This window comes from Sus scrofa, chromosome 9 (assembly GCF_054392235.1).
Source record: "Sus scrofa isolate SSC_HxYL_T2T_F1_AM1 chromosome 9, Sscrofa_HxYL_maternal_Yorkshire_Landrace_v2.0, whole genome shotgun sequence".
Taxonomy (NCBI): Eukaryota; Metazoa; Chordata; class Mammalia; order Artiodactyla; family Suidae; genus Sus; species Sus scrofa.
Genome location: NC_139391.1, coordinates 44,971,034 through 44,991,981, shown reverse-complemented (window position 1 = coordinate 44,991,981; position 20,948 = coordinate 44,971,034). Strand labels below are relative to the sequence as shown.

General features: G+C 53.8%; 1 protein-coding gene across 4 annotated transcripts in view; it reads left to right on the top strand.

Moving 5' to 3' along the window:
• DSCAML1 (DS cell adhesion molecule like 1) overlaps positions 1-20,948 on the top strand; it is a 361,955-nt gene that overhangs the window by 283,382 nt on the left and 57,625 nt on the right. For all 4 annotated transcript variants that reach the window (XR_014815394.1, XM_021062901.2, XM_084976244.1 and 1 more), the window contains 3 exons: positions 642-920; positions 1,618-1,737; positions 2,545-2,721. Coding sequence is in view for 3 of the 4 variants with exons in the window: in XM_021062901.2 (XP_020918560.2) it covers positions 642-920; positions 1,618-1,737; positions 2,545-2,721 (576 nt within the window). In the remaining variant the exon portion in view is untranslated. The remainder of the gene's footprint in view (positions 1-641; positions 921-1,617; positions 1,738-2,544; positions 2,722-20,948) is intronic.

Here is a 20,948-nt window from a genome sequence, read left to right as displayed (position 1 = left end):
ATTATGGGTGGGAGGAGTCAGCAAGATCATGTATATAAATCAGCTAAAACTACCAGTGTGCAACCTTCCTCTCATGTGTCCTAACACGTGATGGCAATGGAATGGGCTGGGAGGGGTGATGGGACCAGGAGGAGACCAGGGTACAGCACCCTGGCTTTAGATGAGCAGCTATAGGGTGTGCATGGAGGACCGCCTCGGCCTCTGGGGCACATCATCACTCTCCATCCCAGGCCCCCAGACAGCAGGGAGATGCAGCTCTGGGATGAGACAGTGAGCACAGAGGAACAGTGGGGAAGTCAGGGTAAGAGCTGAGCAGTGTGTCAGCAAGCGGACAAGAGTCCCAAAACACGAGGCATCACCATTTAAGTTCCAAGGCAGATCGGAAGGTCATGATTAACGCAGGCCAGCCCAGGCCCTGAACCAAACAGTGATCCAGGCCTGGGTGGGCTGGGGGAGGGGAGCCAGGGGACAATGACAGGGCACCCTAAGATTCTACATGTAGAGAAGAACAGGCCCAGGGAACTTTATTCGCAGCCCACCCCAGGATTGGGAGGGACTGGAAGGCAAGGCGGCTGGACGCGCCGCTGGCCGGGCTGGGGCAAGTGGGGGCCTGACAGCAGCACTTCCCCTTGCCCTCCCAGTGCCCCCTCTCATCCAGCCCTTCGAGTTCCCGCCTGCCTCCATCGGCCAGCTGCTCTACATCCCCTGCGTGGTGTCTTCGGGGGACATGCCCATCCGCATCACCTGGAGGAAAGACGGACAGGTGATCATCTCAGGCTCAGGCGTGACCATCGAGAGCAAGGAATTCATGAGCTCCCTGCAGATCTCCAGCGTCTCCCTCAAGCACAATGGCAACTACACGTGCATCGCCAGCAACGCAGCGGCCACCGTGAGCAGGGAGCGCCAGCTTATCGTGAGAGGTAAGTGGAGACACGCTGGCGGCCAGGGGGAGTAAGGGTCCAGCTCTGTCTGCTGCTTAAAACCGTCTCTGGGAGTTCCCGTCATGGCTCAGTGGTTAACAAGCCTGACTGGTATTCATGAGGAGGTGGGTTCGATCCCTGGCCTCGCTCAGTGGGTTAAAGATCCGGCGTTGCCATGAGCTGTGGTGTAGGTCACAGATGTGGCTCAGCTCCTGAGCTGGTGTGGCTGCGGTGTAGGCCAGCAGCTATAGCTCTGATGCAACCCCTAGCCTGGGAACCTCTCTATGCCGCAAGTGTGGCCCTAAAAAGCAAAAAACAAAACAAAGCAAACAAAAAAAGACGGTCTCTATAGATTTTGAGCTTGAATTACAGACTCAGGGAAAGTTGGCTCCACCAGGGGCCTTAAAGATCAAGAGGTTCAAGCTTCTTAACTCTCCAGGCCAGGAAACTGAGGCCCTGAGAGGGGAAAACACCGCCTCAGACCAATGGTAAAGTCAGAACTGGCCCTCTGAATTGCCAATTCCCAGCCCGATACCACTGGCAAAACCTCTCAACATCCTGGGTTTCAGCGGTGCCTGCTCCCAACTGTATAGTGGTCCAGGCAGGGCTGATGTTGAACAGAAGGTGCCCAAAGGCCCAGAAAACCTGTAAGAGATCAAGATGACCTGTTCCTCCTCTGCCTTCCTTCTTTCTGCAGTGCCCCCTCGATTCGTGGTGCAGCCCAACAACCAGGATGGCATCTATGGCAAGGCTGGTGTGCTCAACTGCTCGGTGGATGGCTATCCCCCACCCAAGGTCATGTGGAAGCATGCCAAGGGTAAGCCCCTGGCCAGCCAGCATCTCTGATTATGGCCAGCAAGGGGAAGGGGTGGATGCTAATGAGACTTGGGCCTGGTCTCTACACACCACGCCCAGCCCTGGGTTCTGACCGCTGAGGGACCCCCAGGCCATGTCTGAACTGGAGGTCATCTCTAGCCACCCTCAAGGGTCCATGGATCAGGAACAGCTATCGTGCTAATTCCAAATTCCCTGTCATCCCCATAGATTGACCTCTCCTCTCCCCACTCCAGCCCTAGAACTCACTGTAATCTATTTTCCCTACCCCTCCCTAATTCTCCCTACCCCATCCTCGGCTCCCAGAGCTCATTGACTTTTGCTTCCCACTGAGCAAACCTACTCTGGGATCTTGGTCCTTCTTGCAACCCAACTGCATCCCAAGAAAGCATCTGGTACCTGACTAAGCCCAATGCCAACCTCTTATCCCCTCTCATCTCCACGACCGATTCTGGAGGGATGGGGGGTATCCAAAGCCCCCCTTAGAGGATGGCTGGCTTCTCCCCAGGCCTAACTGCCAAGACCAGGCAACTGCCATTTGAGGGCTCAGTTGAGGTCCCCACCTCCATCTCCATGCCTCAGGTCTGGGGCATGGTCACACCTCTGGGAGGGTCTTTCCTGTCTCCCAGGAAGCAGGAACTATGTGGGCTCCCAGCACTCCGGGGATATTACAACATGGCCCTAGCTGGGCATGAGAAGGGGATCAGGGCCATTCCTTGGGGTACTCCAGTCCACCCCAGCCCCCTCCCTGGCCTAGACGCCAGGCCTCCTAACTGCTGCCTCCTTTCAGGGAGTGGGAACCCCCAGCAGTACCACCCCGTGCCCCTCACGGGCCGCATCCAGATCCTGCCCAACAGCTCGCTACTGATTCGCCACGTCCTGGAAGAGGACATCGGCTACTACCTCTGCCAGGCCAGCAACGGCGTGGGCACTGACATCAGCAAGTCCATGTTCCTCACTGTTAAGAGTAAGTCTGGCCCCCATGTGGCCCTCCCAGCACCCCCTGATCCTAGGCCCAGCTCTGCACTCACTCGGCCTCCCCCCTTGGTTCCCATTGTTCCTTCCGTGAAGGGGAGGCAGGAAGGATTCCTAGACAGAGGTGGGCTGGGGAACCTCCAATGCACCCTCCTCTAAAACCATGGCCTCACTCTGAATGACCAGCTCACTCCACTCTGGTCGCGATTAGCTCAAGATTTGCTGTGCCAGAGGATCACGTGACCGTCCACTTGTTTTGCTCTGTGGGTTGGCAATTCCATCTGAATAGTCATAGCAAACCATTTATTTCTATTATTTGATGTCCACCTGTTTGTGGCTTAGAAAGAGGAGACAGTGTACGTGATGTAGGAGAAAGGCTTAGGGGCAGAACACCTGGGTTCCAGTTCCAGATCCGCCTGATGAGCATCCTGCCTTTGGGCCAGTGACTTCACATCTTTAGGTTCCCTTCTTCACCTGGGCTAGAGGTTCATTCCCAGCCCGATCACCTCACAAAATTGTAAAAAACCCAGGAACGGATCATAGAAAGAGGAAGAAGCTTCAAAAAAGCCCAAAGAGCCATAAAACTCCCTGCAATTTGGTGCCATATCTCTGGTTTCTAAATCCCCAGACCCAGAGCCAGCATCAATGGCCTTGAAAGTCTAGAATCTCCCTGAGGTCCGTTAAGTCACACACAGACGTTCCTCCTGGGTGAGCCTGTCTCTTTATGCTCTTAAGGGTCTATGTAGTGGGTGCCCAGGAACCATGTCAGGATGGCGTGTGGCCCTTTGTTATGACCATGGGCCATAGAGAACGGCAATGAGCCTGACTTTGAGCATCTCTCCAAGCCAACCGAGAATCTGGGTACCATGTCATAATTACTGTGACCTCTATGGGTCTCCTCAACCCCTGTCTCTCATTTTTCTGATACACAAAATGAGAGTCATGAGAGTGCCTTACTTGCTAGGTTTTGTATCAAAAGTCAGATGACATGCACAATGCAACCAGTATGGTAACTGGCACGCAATAGGTCATCAGAGATTTAAGCGCCAGTTTAGGCTTTTAGCAGGAGAGAGACCCTCCAGGGTACACGTAGGAAAGGCTGCTGAAAGCAGTGCCCAGTGTGCGGTCTGCCCAGCATCTCTGCAGAGTCCCCGCCTTTAAGAATCATAGCTTCTTTATCGCTTGCCAAACCCATGTTCAGCTCAGCACAAGACAGGGAAGCCCCGGCGATGGATCGATGCTCAGGGCGCTCCGAGCGCTGGAATCCCCGCCCTGGGGAGCTGCTTCCCTCGTACTATCAAAAAGCACTTTGTCCTTAATAAAACCAGGCAATCAATCTACATCCCTCAGCCGGGGAGAACTTTGCTAATTCTGCCTGCGTGCCGCGAGAGGAATAGCAGGCACCTCGTAGAAGTCTCCTTCCTTCATATTTGATCCTTATCTCCCCACTGTCAGCAGAAGAAAAGTACCCAAACGATCAGGCTTTTTTTTTTTCGCCCCTCCTATCTTTGCTCTTTTTCTCTAAGTTAGGGCATTCCACATTCCACTGGGCAAGCATGGCTGTGCCTTTGTGGCCCATGGTTTCTCTGGGACCATGATGTGGGTGTGGGTGATGACACAGTATATAGGAGGTGCGCTGTGGGTGAGGTGACCCAGTTCATATCATGCTGTCCCTGATGTCCTGGGGGCTCCTGGGCTGGTCGCGTCCCCTCCTCTGGACCTACATTTTTCTGTGTCATCCTTACTTCACAGCCCAGGCAGCAGCTACGAAAGCACATTTTGTAAATCCGGGACAGCCTCATGTACACGTGGCACATGAAATCACACATGCACACACGTGCACACGCACTCACAGTGGCGTTAACCTCTGGCCCCTCATCTCAAGGGATGACAGGAACTCCGTGCTGCTTGTCATCACGTATAGGCAGAATCTGGACCTTGTCCCCTCCATCCTCCCCCATCCCATTTGAGCCACCTTGTCACTTTGCTCTGCTTCCTTCCTTAGTCAGGCATCCACACACGCCTTCCCTCCATCTGCCCCGTCTCACAGACCCCTCCAGGTCATGTAGTCCCTCATCTGCTGCCTGTGACACAGTCTCTCCTTGCTTCTTACCCATCCCCCTGCCCCCATGCCTCACAGAGCCCTCCCCCACAGGCTGCTTCCCAGCTGTGCACCCCTCAACACCCTCTGCACACTCATGGGCTCCAAACCCTCAGGCAGCCCTTTCCTCACACCTTCTCTGTCACAAACACCGCCTTCCATTCTAGCCTCGCTCTCCCCAGCAACCTGCCAGCCATGCTAGAGGCTCCTGTGCCCCTCCAAATGCCAGCAGGAGGGGAGGAGGCAAGACCGGAGGGATTTAAGACCTGAGGGCAGTCGGCGTGGAGGGCTGAGTGTGGCCAGGGCCTCTGCCTGGGGTTGGAGGGTCTGACTGCTGTTCTGTAACAGCCTGGATCATTCCACACAGAATCTGGCTTCCAGGACAGGCTCCTATGACAATGTGTGTGACAGTGCGAGGTGGCGGGGCCGGGTGCTCCTGACTTCTGGGAATGTGTTCTGCCTCCTGCTGCTTTGGTGCAGGTCCTGCCCCAGGGGACCCGCCCACAGCTTCTCCTCTTGCACGTCCTCCCCCACTGCCCACTCTGCCCTTTCCCTCCTCAGTCTCCCTCCACCTCTGCTATGTCCCCAAAGGGCAGCAGATGGGGAAGGACCTGCAGCAGCTGGGCACATGGGCCACCGATGGGCTTGCCTGCGTGGAGCCCTTGCTAGTCATCCTTCGGTCCATCTCAGACACTCCCACCCACCTCAGAGCCAGCTCTGGACAGACCTGCTGTTTACAAAGCCGATTTCATGGCTTTCCCCAGTGCCTCCAACACTCAGAAAGTGTTGACGCAATATGGCTCCACCTTGTCAGACTTCACGCTCGTGTGACCTAAATCCCCACTTTTGCCAAGGAGAAGTAAGAAATTAAATATATCAAAGGGACACACATCGCAAAAAAGCATTCAGGTGTCAAACTGGACATTGGTAGTTGGCCCCTCTTAGCAAGTGTCCACACCATTGACCCTGAGGGGTTCCGATGGTAACAGCTGCTTACTGGGGGCTCACTAAAAAGATCACAAACCTCTGTGGCTAACAGCACAGCTTTAAGAACCAGGCAGATCCAGAGTTCACATCCCAGCTCTGCCAGCTGATAGCTGTGGGATCTTGAATGACCATCTCTGTAAGCCCCACTTTCCTCCCCTGTAAGCTTGGAACTGTAGTGCGTTTTCACTCATTGGTAAGATTCAAGTGAGGCACACACTTACCATGATTAACACAGTACTTGGCACCCAAGACACATTCAATAGTCACTAGCAATCCTTAGTTTTCGGTGCTGAAAAATCTAGTGATGGGTAAAGTGGAGCTGCTCTTCTCAGGGAATTTAGAGTCTTGCAGAGATATAGACACACACCCCCATAGAACTATAATACACAAAGCAATAAGTGCCTTAAAAGGCTACAAACAAGGTGATAGAGAGAGAACCAGGGATGGAGTGATCCATTTTAATTTGGGGGACCAATAAGGGCATGTCCAGAAGAGTTCCACAAAAGCCGTGATGGCTCAGTAGGACTTGAAGGCTGAGAAGGACTCTCAAGAACCAATAGGAGCAAAGGTCATTCCAGGATAGGAAAGTGAAGCAAGAGCGGGGAGGCAGGCAAGTCCACGCACACCATCGAATGAGGTGGAAACTTGGGGTGACGGGGGGAGAGTAGGGAGGATGGACAGGAAACATGTGTGAGGTGTTCGTGGGCTGTGGAAGCTACATGTTTTCTTTCCGTGCAGTGTTGACTCCATATCAAGCACCAAAGCAGAGTTCCAGGAGCCCAGGGGTCTGGGGGGATTGGGATTCCAGAGCTGGCTCTTGGAGAATTGCCATCTAGAACCTTTCCTCAAGGCCCCAGATTTCTAGGAGTTTGCTGGGGAAAGCAAAAAGCTCTCCTGATCCCTGGACACCCTTATTGGCAACCATCCAGGCCCTGAGTCCCAGGGAGTGAGTGGTGCTGAGCCCGTGAGCACCGCCCTTCCACTTGCACAGCACAGCACTTGACAGTTTCCGAAGCTCACACCTTGCCTGAGGTTGGCAGGCAATAGTTCCTTCCCGGAGAAGGGAAGGTATTAGACCAAGATCGTGGGGTGATACAGTCCTAGTTGAGACAGGAACTTGCGTCTGTGGGTTCATGGTTTGGTAGAGAGAGCACAGACCAAGAGACAAATGACCAGATGCCAGTCCCAGCTCCGTGACTCACAGGCTTCATAGCTTCGAGCCATCCCTTCCCCTCTCTGGGCCTCGGTTTCCTCATCTGTACAGTCAGAGGCCTGGACTAGAATCTAGTCATAGCTAATCCCCAGGTGTGTGCCAGCTCAGACAGGCTATGAGTCTAGCTGCGTTCATGGTCCTTTCAGACTGCCTCCTAGAACTTGGTTGAAAAATAAAGGTAGGGAGTTCCCGTCGTGGCTCAGTGGTAAACAAATCCGACTAGGAACCATGAGGTTGCGGGTTCGATCCCTGGCCTTGCCCAGTGGGTTGATGATCCGGCGTTGCCGTGAGCTGTGGTGTAGGTTGCAGATGCGGCTCGGATCCTGAGTTGCTGTGGCTCTGGTATAGGCTGGCAGCTACAGTTCCGTCCGATTAGACCCCTAGCCTGGGAACCTCCATATGCCGCAGGAACGGCCCTAGAAAAGGCAAAAAGACGGGAAAAAAAAGAAGAAGAAAGAAAAAGAAAGGTAATTAAGAAAATACTACGTCTACAGAGCTACCTTTTATCTCCCTTTTAAAATGTAAAATAAAAAAGGGAGATAATGTCCAAAAGGAAGAGGAGGCAATCCCCCTCCCATTGACACACGGGGGACAAAAATAAGCATCTCCAAAGAGAATGCTTCACCCTGAGGCAGGTACCAAGGCAGGCCGCTTAGCCCGGGGTGCAAGGGGCTAGCTGTGTTTGATGCCACCACTGTCTGGGACTCTGCAGCCCCCTGGTGCCCCAGGTTACCTGATTAGACAGGTCCTGTCACGTTCCCCAGACTCTCCTCTGCCCTGTGATGGCTCCAGCGATGCAGCCAAGGCAAAGCCCAAGGCCAATTAAACCCATAAGGGCTCTTTGTTTGGTCTGAGTTTTGATTTGTTTGTTTAGCAAAATGTCAGACCAATTAAAGCCAGATCCAGGAGCCCTCCAGAGCACACAGGCAACTGCAGAGTCACAGATTTCAAGAGGGAGGAGAGGAGGAGCCCAGTGGGATTGGAGGAAGGGGGTTCACCCTGGTGGACGGAAGCCTGGGGCCTGGGTGGACCAGGTCACCTGCCAGCGGTGGGCCACTGGGGCAGAGGTCAGGATGCGGAGGCTTGCAATGACAACTGTGAATCCCAGGACCTGAGATGGTCCTGATTTCAAATTTGCCCAAAGGAAACTCCTCCATGTCGGGCAGAAGCAGCACCTCCCTCAGACCCAGTGACTGGGGCTCCTGCTCTGGGGGTCCTCTTCTGCCCTCCTCAACGCCCACCCTTCCCACAGGGCAAGACCATGACCTGCGGCCCAGAGCCCACAGCTCCCTTTCTAAGCCACGCTCTGGACCCCGGGAATTCCCTGCCCCGATGCCCTGAGCCAATTTCTAGGGCTTGTTAGGGCATCTTCCCCAGTCTGTCTAGCCAAGGACACTGCCACCAGTGTGACCTCGAGACCTGAGGGGTGGCTGTTTGCAGGGTGTCAAGAGAGAGTGGGATGCGTAGACAGGGACGTCTACACTCAGATTCCTAACCCCTCTCAGCACACATGGGAAAACAGAGGCTCTGAGAGGCCCAGAAAAGTCACAATCTTTTGCACCTTTCCCTCAGCCCTAAGATACTAACAGAGCTCAACAAGTGGGCGACATTCCACTTTGCCAGTGGAGACCTGGCAGGGCCCATCTTCTCAGCACCAGAACCTGCCTTGCTGAAGCTGGTGCCTTTGGTGATTCAGGGTTTCATAGAAAAACTAAGTCTGAAACCAAGAACCATGGAGATTGTACTGACCTCCAGAGGCCAACATTGGAGCAAAGCTATGTCACAATTCAAACTTAGCCCTTGAAGGGACTTTGTACCAAGGTTTTAAGAAAAAACAGTCTCCATGGGAAACCATCCCCCCACCCAGCTCCTACCCCCAACCCCCGTCATCATCATCTCAGGTCCCCTGAGAGCAGGAGAGATTTTAATGAAGGGATGAGAGGAATAAACCTGCCTATGCAACCTCCATTCTCAGTTTGGGGGAGTTCCCTGGTGGTCTAGGGATTAGGATTCCACACTTTGGCCACAGCAGCCCGGGTTCTGGGAACCGAGATCCCACATCAGGCCACTTCATGCCACAGCCAAAAAAAAGAGAGAGAGAAAGAGCCTGTCCCAAGCTCTCATCTGGGCCCTTATGTCCTTAGAGGCTTTGGCAGTGGTGGCACAAAGCACATCACCACCATTGCACCCTCAGCCTCTAGGTCAGTCCCAGTGACTGTGAGCAGAGAAGGGCTTCCAGATGGATCTGAGCTCCAAGGTATCATCCAGGGTTTGTCCTGCTTTCAGCTCCAGCGGGTCTGGATATTAACGACAAAATTACACTCATCATACTTACCAACCAAGGAAAAGGTGCCAGTGATTTTGAGACACAAGGAAGTCAGGGCTGTCTCCAGGTGCCACAGTTGACTAGATAAGAAAATGCAGACAGGAGTTCCCTGGTGGCTCAGTGGGTTAAGGACCCAGTGTTGTCCCTGCAGTGGCTTGGGTCACTGCTGTGGTGTAGGTTCGATCCCTGGCCCAGAAACTTTCACGTGCTGTAGGTGCGGCCAAAAAAAAATAGAAAGAAAATGAAGACAGGCCAAGAGCTAAATTAGAGCCTCCAGACCCTGCCCTAAGCAGAGAGCCCAGAACTGCACCCTCAGGCACAGTCAAAGCCCCTCTGCATGGTCGGGGTAGATAAATTGCTGGATCAGTCAAGCCACAGCCATGTACTTACCGAAGCCCCCCTGAATGGTCGGGGTAGAGAAATTGCTGGATCAGTCAAGCCATAGCCATGTACTTCCCGAAGCCCCCCTGCGTGCCCAGCGTGGTGTCCAGTCTGAAAGAGAGAGAGAAGTTTAAGTCACCATCCCTGCCCTTAGGGGGCTTATAAATTAGTGAGGAAGCTGGAACTAACCATCAGGAGATCCCACACTAAAAGGTCTGGCACTACACGTGCCAGGGTTGGGTTTGAGAAAGTGAAAGCCAGTGTGAACAGATGAGGTCAGACAGAGCTTTCTGGAGGCATGGGACTTGGGTGGAGCCTTAGGAACAGGTAGTGCTTGGATAGGCGAAGGGGAGAAAGGAGGGCAGGTGGGGGGAGGGCACAGCAGGAGCCACGACACCATGGGAAGTGGCAGCAATGAGGGCGTCCGCTGGCAGGGCTGGGGGATGGAGCGTGCGTGGCATCCAGGTCTGGTGGTGATACTCGGATCTTGAGCAGTGAATGGAGAGAAACAGGGAGCCTAAGTGTTGTTGAGAAGGAACAGGTGCCTCCTAGGATGACAGACTGGCCAAAAGGACCTGGGAGAGTCAAGGGCTAGAGGCTGAGGATTAGTATGATGCTTCCACCAATACAAATGGGGTGGGTGGGAGGGGTGCGATGGCACGCTTGCTTTGGCCATGTCAAGGTGGTGGTGCTGGGGTGCCTGGGGAAGCCGGGCACTGGCTGACTTTCCGCCAGGATTCCTACCCAGAACAGCGTGCTGGACCCAAGGACCCTACAGCCCCCACCTCACTGAGGTGTCTTACAAGGTACTGTGCCACTAACAGCTGTCCTTTCCTGGGCCAGAAAGGATAAGTCTGGTGGGCTTCCCCCAGAAGCCCAGGCTGCCTCCCCATCCCTGCCCAGCCTCAGGACCCCAGGTTCCCACCTACAGGGACTTAAGCCCTGGCAAAACTGCGGTTCTGAGGAACGTTTTCTCCTGCTCATGTTGCTCCTGCCCAGCCTGCCACTGTCCATTCGTTAGGCTGTGGTCATGGAGTGCCCGTCCCAGGGCCAGGTGCTGGGGTGGGAGGTGGGGGCCGGGTAGGTGGCCCGGGCACACTCCTGCTGGGGCATCACCGGGTGGCCTCCTCACAGAGCAGGAAGAGCAAAGCTCACAACCTCCGTCCTCAGGAAGCCCCCTCCGGCTCCATGGGGACAGGTTGTGGCTGTCTTCCTGGGCATCTGTCACCCACTGGAACCTTGTAGTAGTTTCCTACAACAAAGTGCCACAAACTGGGTGGCTTAGAAGAACAGAATTGTATTCTTTCGTGGTTCTGAGAGGCCAGAAATCCCAAATCAAGGTGCCAGCAGGGCTGGTCTCTCTCGACAGGAACTAAGGGAACAAGTTTCTCTTGCCTCTTCTGGTGGCTGCCAGCTATCGTTGGCATCCCTCGGATTGTACAGGCGTCACTCCCGGCCCTGCCTCCAGCTCACGTGGCATTCTCCCTGTGCATCCTCACACACCCGCCTCCCCTCCTCTCTCATCAGGGCACCAATCATCCCGGACTAGGGGCCCATCCTCCTCCAGCAGCATTCATCTTACTGCATCTTCACAGACCCCATCTCCAAATAAGCTCACATGCACAGGTACCAGCCTCTAGGACTTGACATGTCTTTTGAGGGGAGGCAATTCAGACGCACAGCAATCCCCAAGCTCAGTGATTTATTATCCATAACGGCATGCTTTCCAGAACTCTGGAAGCTGAAGTGCTCTCCTTTCTAGCATCCCGCCCTTGTCTGCATGCAACCAGCCTCCTAACCAAAACTCCCTCTTGGTCCAGAGTTGGCAAGCCCAATCTCTCCTGTGCAATAGACCCAGAGCAACTGGGTCACAAGCTGGGCCTTGGGCCGTATCTGGCCAGATGCCTGTTTTGCTGGAGCCCAGCCACGCCCAGTCTTCATAGTCTATTGTCCTTGGCTTCTTTCACACTTCATCCACAGAGTTGGTCTTTGAAATAGAGACCTACGGCCAGCAAAACCTGAGAGAAGTACTATTCAGTCCTTTACAGGAAACGTTTGCTGACCCCAGCTCTAGGGTGTTCACAGCAATGACCCTGAAACACTACCTTCCTAGTAATTAAAGAAAGAGGGTGTCGTCTCCTTTTGTCTCCAAAAGGATTCCGATGTTTAGGGTCACTTCTGAGTTGAGTGTTCTCTCATCTCTAAGACTGGAATAAAAATACTTCCCACATCCTAAGGTTGGCAGGGGGTGGATTTAATAAAATAATCCATGTAAAGCATTAACCAGGGTGCATGACCCATAATAAGCATTCGATAAACATTGGCTATTTTCATTATAACCATCATTTTTCTGATATTCTGGGGAGAGTAGAAGACTAGAGGCAGGGGAGACAGGTCCCACCCTCCCAGGAGAATTCTACTCTTCCCCCCACCACCTCCCCACCCTCCCACCCCCCACCCCCGGCCCTGCGCTTGTTCTCCTTAGCAAGCAGCCACGAGAGGGACTGACTGATCCATTTCACAGTTGGAGAAAGCAGGGCCAGGTGAGATTGAGGGTCCCAGCTGGGCCCACCGTGCAGCAGAAACAGGGCTGCAGCCCACATCTCAAAGGCCCCACCATTCTCCATCACCTGCCCCCAACCCCCTTCACACACACACACTGTTTGCCAGTCCAGCTCCCCAAGTTCAGGGGCAGTGGACCGCTAGGGTCCCTGGGCCCCCAGCTCCCCCAGCACCTCCCTGCCAGCTCTCAGAGCCGAGGCTGATTGCTTCCATGCAATTTGAATTAATCTCATGCTTCAGGTGGAGCTTGGCTAATCAGGGGAGACAAGAAGCCGAAGTGGATGCAATCAAATTAACAACGCTAGGCCCTGGCTCTTTAAGAAGGAAAAAAACAAAGCAGGCACCAGAAGGCACCCCCCCACCACCACCACCAGCCCTTCCCAGGGGAAGCCTGGAGCGGCTGCCAGGGCTGAGTGCAAAGAACTTCTCCCACCCGCCCTGCCCCGCCCCAGGGCCGACCACCCCATGTGCCAACAATGCCCCTTTGTGGCAGCTTATCTCACACCGCCAAGCAGGGCTGCGGTTCTTGTCAAGATCTTGTTAACAAGGAGCAGAGACACAGCCTTTGGGGGTGGGGTTGGGGGGGGTGGGGGAGCCCACCTCGAGTGAGTGCGTGTAATCCTTTCAGAAACAAAAGGAGATGAAAGCCTCTGAGCCAAGAGGCTCCCTTCTCCCTGGCTAGGTGGGTGTGCAAAGCTCTCTAGAACCTTCGGGGCATGGGCTGTCCCCTGGAAAAGCCTCTTCCAAAAGGCAAGGAGGAGGCCATCCAGAAAAGCATGTTAGCATGCCGGAGAGAGTTTCCTTTTTACAAGTAGCTCTACAAGACTCCTAGAGAGATCTCAGCTAGACTCTCAGAAGGACTTCCTGAGACAGTCAAGTTCCCTCCTCAGGTCGGTGAAGAATACTGCGCCTTTGCGGCCCTTCTTCCAACCTTATTGGCTTTGAGACCATCCTGCCTGAGGCAGCGGAAGGACCAGAGGGGCATCCACTACAGTGGGGGGTGGCAGAGGTGGGGTACCTTCCCTCAGACCCTGTGAGAAGTGTCTCAACCCCCTCCCTCAGGCCACCCAACTAGAAAAGCAGAGCAGCCCTAACCCCTTGGTGTCCAGGTTCCCAGGCCAGTCGGCTTTGCCCCAGATCTGGCTGCATTTCTCTTCAGGGAAGCTGAGCTCTGTGCACCCCCACTCTGCCCCCACCACTGCCCTTCCCTAACCAGTGTCACATCATGGGTCAAAGCACAGGTGCCCTGGATTCCAGCTCTGTCACTGGCTAGCCTTGGACAATTTATTTCTCTGAGCCTCGGCTTCCATGTCTATAAACTAGGATTGAAAATAAGGTTATTGTGAGGATAAAATGAGTGAATTCATGTAAAGCCATGCAGAGTAGTGCCCAGCACATAGGAAGCCCCCGGGAACATAAACTCCGAGAATTACTATATCCTCACGCCCACGAATGGGGTTAAGAAGTGCCCCAAGCTTCCTTCTGGGGTGCAGCATTCCACCCCTTTCACATTTGATCGGGCCTCGAACAACAGCTTGTGGCTTTCCCCTGCTCTTCCTTCCACATCCTCCTTCCCACACGCACTGCTCCTCTCCCTCGGGTATTCGGGACAGTCTACCCTCCCTGGTGACGTCGGGGACTGTCAGAAACACCAGCTGAGCTCCAATCACCAGGCAGAAGAGAGGGAGGGCAACAGAGGCAGAGAAGGCCCGACTCACACTCTCCCCCCCCCCGCCCCCCCCCCCGGTCAACTCCTGCCCCAGCCCCAGCCCACCCTGGACTGGCCTCCTGGCCCCACTGGTCCAGCCCTGTTCCAGTTTTCAGCCTCCTCCTCCTGCATCCCCACCCCTGCCATGACTCATCCACACCCAGTCATTCCCACCCAGTTTCCCACTCCTGGGACAAAGCCCAAGATGGGAGAAGGATCCACTGGGCAGAGGGAGAAGGCTGGATGGAACCAGAGGAAAGGGTGTGGGTGAATTGTCAGGGACTTGGGGCTCTATCTTCCTGCCACTCACCAGCTGTGTGACTTCAGACAAACAACTTAGCCTCTCTGAGCCTCCTTCTCATCACCAGTACTCTGGGGACTAAAATCCCCAGGCCACCTCCTTAACAGAATGAAGCTCCTGATAAAGGATGCTCCAGTGCTCTGCAGACTGCAAGGAGCAGCCCACCCCAGCTTCTGGGTGGGACCCCAGAGAACGGGGAGCTGGAGGGGCAAGGGAAGGGCCGCTTTCAAGAAGATGCAGTTTATAAACCCCGTACCAGGGTCTCGGGGCCCTAGGACTCCATCTCCAAGCCCAGGGGCTAGTCAGAAAGTCTGTGGATGCTGGGGGTGAGTGAGGAAGCAGAGCTGTCTCGTGGTGTTTTAAAAATCTATCAGCCTCTCACATCAAATTAAAATGTAAATAGCAGCTGGTCCGGGCAGGACCTGGGGGTGACAGGAGCCGGCCTGCGAGTAATTTCACAGACGGGAACCGGTTGCATCGGATTCTGACAACTGTCTCGTTTCTGAAATCGATTTCCTCTCCCCTCGCCTTGCTGCCCCAGGAAGGCCCTGGAACGAGGGCGGGGGTGGGTCCGAGGTGGCCGGTGCCTTTCTCTGCCTATAAGGCCCCCTCAGATCCAGGAGGCAAAAATCTGGGAATCCTGCAGGGCTGTAAGGCCATGGCCTGAGCGCCAGGGGCCCAGCAAGGCTCCTTGCTGCCCTAGAGTGAGTCTAACTGGACCGGGCAGGCTGCCCCCGGGGTAACCAGGGCGGGTGGGGAGAGCAGGAGAGGCACCCAGTGCATGGGAGCCTGGCTTCTTTCCACAAACACATGCTCAGTCCTGAACAGGAATGCTTCTACCCTGGAGTCTCACGTCAGAGACAAGGCCAGGGCAGTGTGACACGTGCCCTGCAGGGACGCTTGATGCCCAGAGGAGGGGTAACTGCAGTGACATGGGGTGTCAGGGAAGGGCCCTGGGAGTCATCGGGAAGCCCCTTTGCCTTCTACCAGGGTTTGCCCCAGCTTGGCCATGTGCAGGACTGGCACTATACTGGCACCGGGGTTGTAAAGCTATGAATGAGACTGGCCCAGCTCACCCCAGAACCTTCCGCAGGACCCCAGGGAAGAGCCCACACTCCCCACCTAAAGGGGCTGTGTCGGGAGGAGCTAGGTATTAAGGGACATCTCATCTACTTGGGTCTCCTTGATGCCCTTAAGCTGAGCCCCTCCCTGTCCCCAAGTCCCCAGAGAATCTCCCACTGCACCCCTCTTTGTAAAAAGAAATTAGGTTTCCCTGGCTGCTAATTGAATTACACTGCGGGAAAGCAGAGAAGTTGTATCTCATTAAAGCCTCCTGTGTCCTACTCCAGCACTGTGTTGCCTTTGTGGCTGCAATTAGCACTTGTCACTCAGAACTCAGCCCTGTGCATGCAACCCCCCACACACAGACACCCCCGCCCCCCAGCTCTCCTGCCTGGGTCCCTAAAGCTGAGGTCCCTGATGCCAACCCGAGGAGTGACCTCCTGAGATAGCCCACTAGAGAGAAGTCACAGGGTTTTGGTGTCAGCCAAGTTCTGTTTCCCAAAGCCAGGAACTGTGTATGTGTGGCAGACAGACAGACAGCAAGAGGTGGCCAGGCCCTGCAACTACAGTACAATAGGCTTAAAGAGGGAAGAACTGCCTTCTGGAAGCCTCGATTTCCCCATTTGAAAAGTGGGGAGGGTAAGACTTATTTCTCATGGTTGTTGTTGGGGGAGGCCAGTGAGCAATGAACCAAGAGGCCAGAGCCTCCAGCGGATTGCCTGCTCCATCAGGGACGTTGCAGGCACAGGGAGGCCGTGGTGCTTAGTCAAGAAATACACTGGGGAGTTCCCGTCGTGGATCAGCTGTAACAAACCTGACTATATCTGTGAGGACACAGGTTCGATCCCTGGCTTTACTCAGTGGGTTAAGGATCTGGTATTGTGGTGAGCTGTGGTGTAGGTCGCAGGCGCCGCTTGGATCTGGTGTTGCTGTGGCTGTGGCATAGGCTGGCAGCTGTAGCTTCTATTCGACCCCTAGCCTGGGAACCTCCATATGCCATGGGAGCGGCCCTAGAAAAGGCAAAAAAAAAAAAGAAAGAAAGAAAGACATTGGGGCCGGGCTTTGGGGCTGGGGAATGATGATAGCAGTACTGACCCGCCGTGATGCAAGCTACGTTGAGTTCTAGGCTCGTGGCTCCTGGGATCTGCCGAGTAAAAGGTAACCATAAAGAGGTGTGTGTGTTTGTGTGTGTGTGTGTGTGTGTGTGTGGTGTAGAGGGAGGGTGCACGTGTGTCACGCAGGGCTGTGGGTAGATATGTGTTAAAACAGTCACAGGGTATTGACACGCATCGACAATTGCATCAGATTACATGTATGTGACACCACGTGTGAATTAACGGTAAGGGTGTCAGAGTGTAGGCTGGAAGGGTGACTGCTTGTGACTGTCGGGGTGTGTTTTTGACCTTGCCTCTGTGTGGTGTGTGTATCTGCTCCTACAGGTGACTGCACACAAACATCTCACTAGGGAACCCTTGGGGGTCTGTCCTCAGCCCAGAAAGCACTCTGGGACACAGCCGGCTCCCAGTGCAGTGAGGGTTCAGTGGAGCAGAGAGACCTTGCGGTCCAGAGCAAGAGGGAAGGGGGAGCTGGTGGGAAGAGGAGAGCAGATCGGGTGGGGCCCCTGCTCCCTGGGCTCGGCTCTGTTAGGAGACTGCCTGGTTAAGTACTGCAGCCAGGAGGTCGTAGGAACCCAGCTTGCGGACACAGGAGGACACAAGAACCCTTGGCAGCTAGGACAGCGCCTGGGGGAGAGGCGCAATGGCAGAGCCCTCTGCTCTGGTGTTGGCAGGAAGACTGCGTAGGGCAAAGAATAAGGAGGAAGCAGACCTTCAGCTTCTTGCCCAGGACGAGGGCTGAAGACCCCCTCGCACAAGAAGAGTATGTTCAATCACACGGTCACCTCTGTAACAAGATTCCCAGACCATCCTTCCCTTTCTCCTGAGACCCGAGCGCACCCAAGACATGGGCCTCTATCCAGGCTTGCTGGAACCTTCTCTGTGCTTCCCAGGCTGTCTAGTGCAGGGAGCTCCCTGCCTCCACAGCAGCCCTTTCCCTAAGCAGCAAAAGCTATTAGAAAATTCCTTCTCAGGCCAAATAGGAGGTCTGCTTTCCCCTTTGTGAAGAGCTCTTGTGCCTTGTCCCCGACCCCCACCCCCTGCAAGTTACATACTCCCAGTTTCCAGCCACCCTTCAAATGGCATGGATTTAAGTCCATCCGTCTTCCTGGTTGCACTCCAGCTTGTCAGTGTCCTCCATCAAGTAGAGAGCCTGGGAGTTCTCATTGTGGCTCAGTGATTAATGAATCTGACTAGCATCCATGAGGATGCAGGTTCAATCCCTGGCTTCGCTCAGTGGGTTGAGGATCCTGTGTTGCCGTGAGCTGTGGTGTAGGTCGCAGGCGAGGACTCGGATCTGACATGGCTGTGGCTGTGGTGTAGGCTGACGGCTACAGCTCCGATTGGACCCCTAGCCTGAGAACTTCCACATGCCACGAATGCGGCCCTAAAAAGAAAAAAAAAAAAAAGTGGAGAGCCTGGAACAAAGGAGGATGCTTCACGAGTCATCTGGAGCTTGTCTTTCTAAGTCCTAAAGACCTGGGCAGTGGTTCTCCCGGCATCACCTCACCTTCCACCATTAGTGTTAGATCTTCATGTGTTATGTATTGCCTCTCCCATCTGCCCACTCTTAAGAGGTGTTGCTGTTTATTCGTGAGACCAGGGACAAGCCATTTCCCTGTGTGGCCTCTTTCTTAGTTTGTAAAAGGTAGGATCTCTGTAGGTGAGCTATACCATGCCCTTCAATAGAAACAAAACGCAAGCTGCATACGTAATTGACAATCTTTCAGAAGTTCCCTGGTGGCTAGAAGTTGAGATTCCATGTCCTCACTGCTCTGGCTGGGGTTTGATCCCTGGCCCAGGGATTTCCACATGCTGGGGGCACAGCCAAAAAAAAAAAATTAAAATCTTCCAGTTGTCACATGTTCAAAAAGGTTAAAGAGACGGGTGAAGTTCACTGTCATAGTATGCTTTATGTAATCCAGTATATCTAAAATATTAACATATAATCAACATAAAATTATTACCTATTTTACATTCTTCTTTTTTTTTTCTTCCTATAGTTTTGAAATCCAGCATGTACTTTACACTCAGCACATCTCACTTTGGACTGGCCACATTTCCAGTGGCCAATAGCCACGTGTGGCTTGTGACTACTACACTGAGCATTATCTGGGCTCTGCAATTCTAGGATTCTGCGATCCTATAAAATAGCTGGCCAGTAACATCTTAAGGTGTCTCTGTTTTTTGGTTTTTTTAAGGGCAACACCTAAAGCGTATGTAAGTGCCCAGGCTAGGGATCGAATCAGAGCTGCAGCTGCCAGTCTACACCACAACCACAGCAATGCCAGATCCAAGCCATGTCTGCAACCTACACCACAGCTCACCACAACAGAGCAGGGCCAGGGATCAAACCCACATCCTCATGGATACTAGGTGTGTTCACTACCGCTGAGCCGCAACAGGAACTCCCCAGGGTATGTGTGCATTTATCTGACGCTTTTCCTGGAACAGGAGAGGGACATGAGACCCTTGGGGTGGGAATAATATCCAGGTTTCTTGAGATGCTGCTATATGGCAGGCACTTTGCATATACGGATTCTGCAGGGTCAGTAGCCAGGTGTTCGCATCACAGATGGTAAACCTGAGGCTTGAAGTTAAGTAGCCTGTATTAAAGACCACATAGTGGGTAGAAACACATCTGTCTGGTCCCCAAGCTCCTCAAGCTGGGTGGGGTCCACAGAAGCAGTCTCCTCTTCCTTACAGATGGGCTTCCCTGAACTGACCCTGAGCCGTAAGGCTGTGAGGAGAACATTGGGTTATGCTACATGGTGCTCGTTGCCATGGCGATGGTGAAGGGAGCCCACCCCTGGCCCCAGATGTGGTTATCACTCAGGGCTGACAGACCAGTTGGGCTCTTGGAGCCCTGTTGTCTCTGGTTGTCCCCAAGTCTGTCTCTTTGAACAAACCTAACTGGGGGAATTCTGTTGTGGCTCAGTGGGTTAAGAACCCAATATATTGCCTGTGAGGATGAGGGCTCAATCCCTGGCCTCGCTTAGTGAGTTAAGGATCTGGTGCTGCCGTGGCTGTGGCATAGGCCAGAAGCTGCAGCTCTGATTCCACCCCTAGCCTGGGAACTTCCATATGCCGCAGGTGTGGTATTAAAAAGAAAACAAAAAACGAAAGAAGTAAAAAAAAAAACCTTATTAGGAAGATCCATGAGGTGGGACTGGTATGTATGGATGCCCAGGTTGTGCACTGCTCACAGGAACATAGCTTAACAGGCAAGTGTAATCTGGAACCCAGTCCCTGCTCCACTGGCCAAGCCTCTGGGCAGGCTGGTGCCACCCTATCTGGAGAGAAAAACAGGGATGGCCTCCACGTTTCTTGTTCTGGTGCAGAGCCTTGAACTCCTACCAAAGGAAAAAAGGCTCTTCCTTTCTCCTCCCTTCCTCAGACCTCTGACCTATGCTAAGGCTTGACTCTCACACACACACCTCAGCATGAATATCCTCCAGCTCCTCTGTGGCTTCAGCAGCAGCTCTCAGGAGCAAGGACTCCTCTTCCTCCAGGAAGGCCTCAGGGCTCAGGCCATCCAGGGCTGCCAAGTCCCAGTCTCTGACCATTCACGCTGAAACAGCCCCCGTGCCCCTCTCCCCCACCCCTGCATTTCAATCATCCAGGAAAGATGGAGGCTTCTGCAATGCAAGGCCCGACTTGTCGATGTAAAAATCTTACTCTCTATTCCACCCAGGTTTATACGAGTGAATTATGCAAATCTTTGATGGAAAAATATTCCTCCGCACATCCTTGAGAGTGTAAAACCTTAGTCAATAATTCATACTCGCATGTCTCTGACTGCAGGCTTTTTCTTCATTATAACTTGCACCTCGTTATTTGTCTTTCGCATTTTATTGTATATCCTGGTGTAATGCCATGCATTATAAAATTTATCTGCTTCATTATTTGATGAGCCCCGGCTGGGGATTGTGCTGAGACGCTGGTGCAGGGGCCGGGGGCCATGGCTGCCCTCAGGATCGAGTTCCACATGACAGAAGGCAGAGGAGGTGGCTGGCAGCATGGTGACTTGGGGGATGCCACAAATCACCCTTCATCCCCCACACCTGTTCCAGATAGCTCGTCACCCACTGACTGACATCTCAGGTGGCAGTATTAGAGCTCCATGCCTGCCTTCCTTTCTCCAAGGGCTTATTTGTCCTTAGAAGTCAGATGACCCTGGAGAGTTGGCTGGGAAGAATATTGCCTGAGTAGGTGTTTAAATCTGGAGCAGGGAGAAATCCTAGGATGCTAGGAGGGAAAGGAAGGGGAGTGGAGCAGGGCAGAGGTGCCCCAGAGAGGAGCCGCAGGGGTGGGGGGTGTAAAGAGAGAGAAGGTGGAGTGTCCTCCTGTCCCATCGCCCAAGCAGGGTGGGGTGGGAATGCCCTCTGATTCTTGCAGCCAACCACAGCGCCCCCTAATGCATGCACTCCAGCATGGCTGTAGCATCCACAGAAGACAAGTGT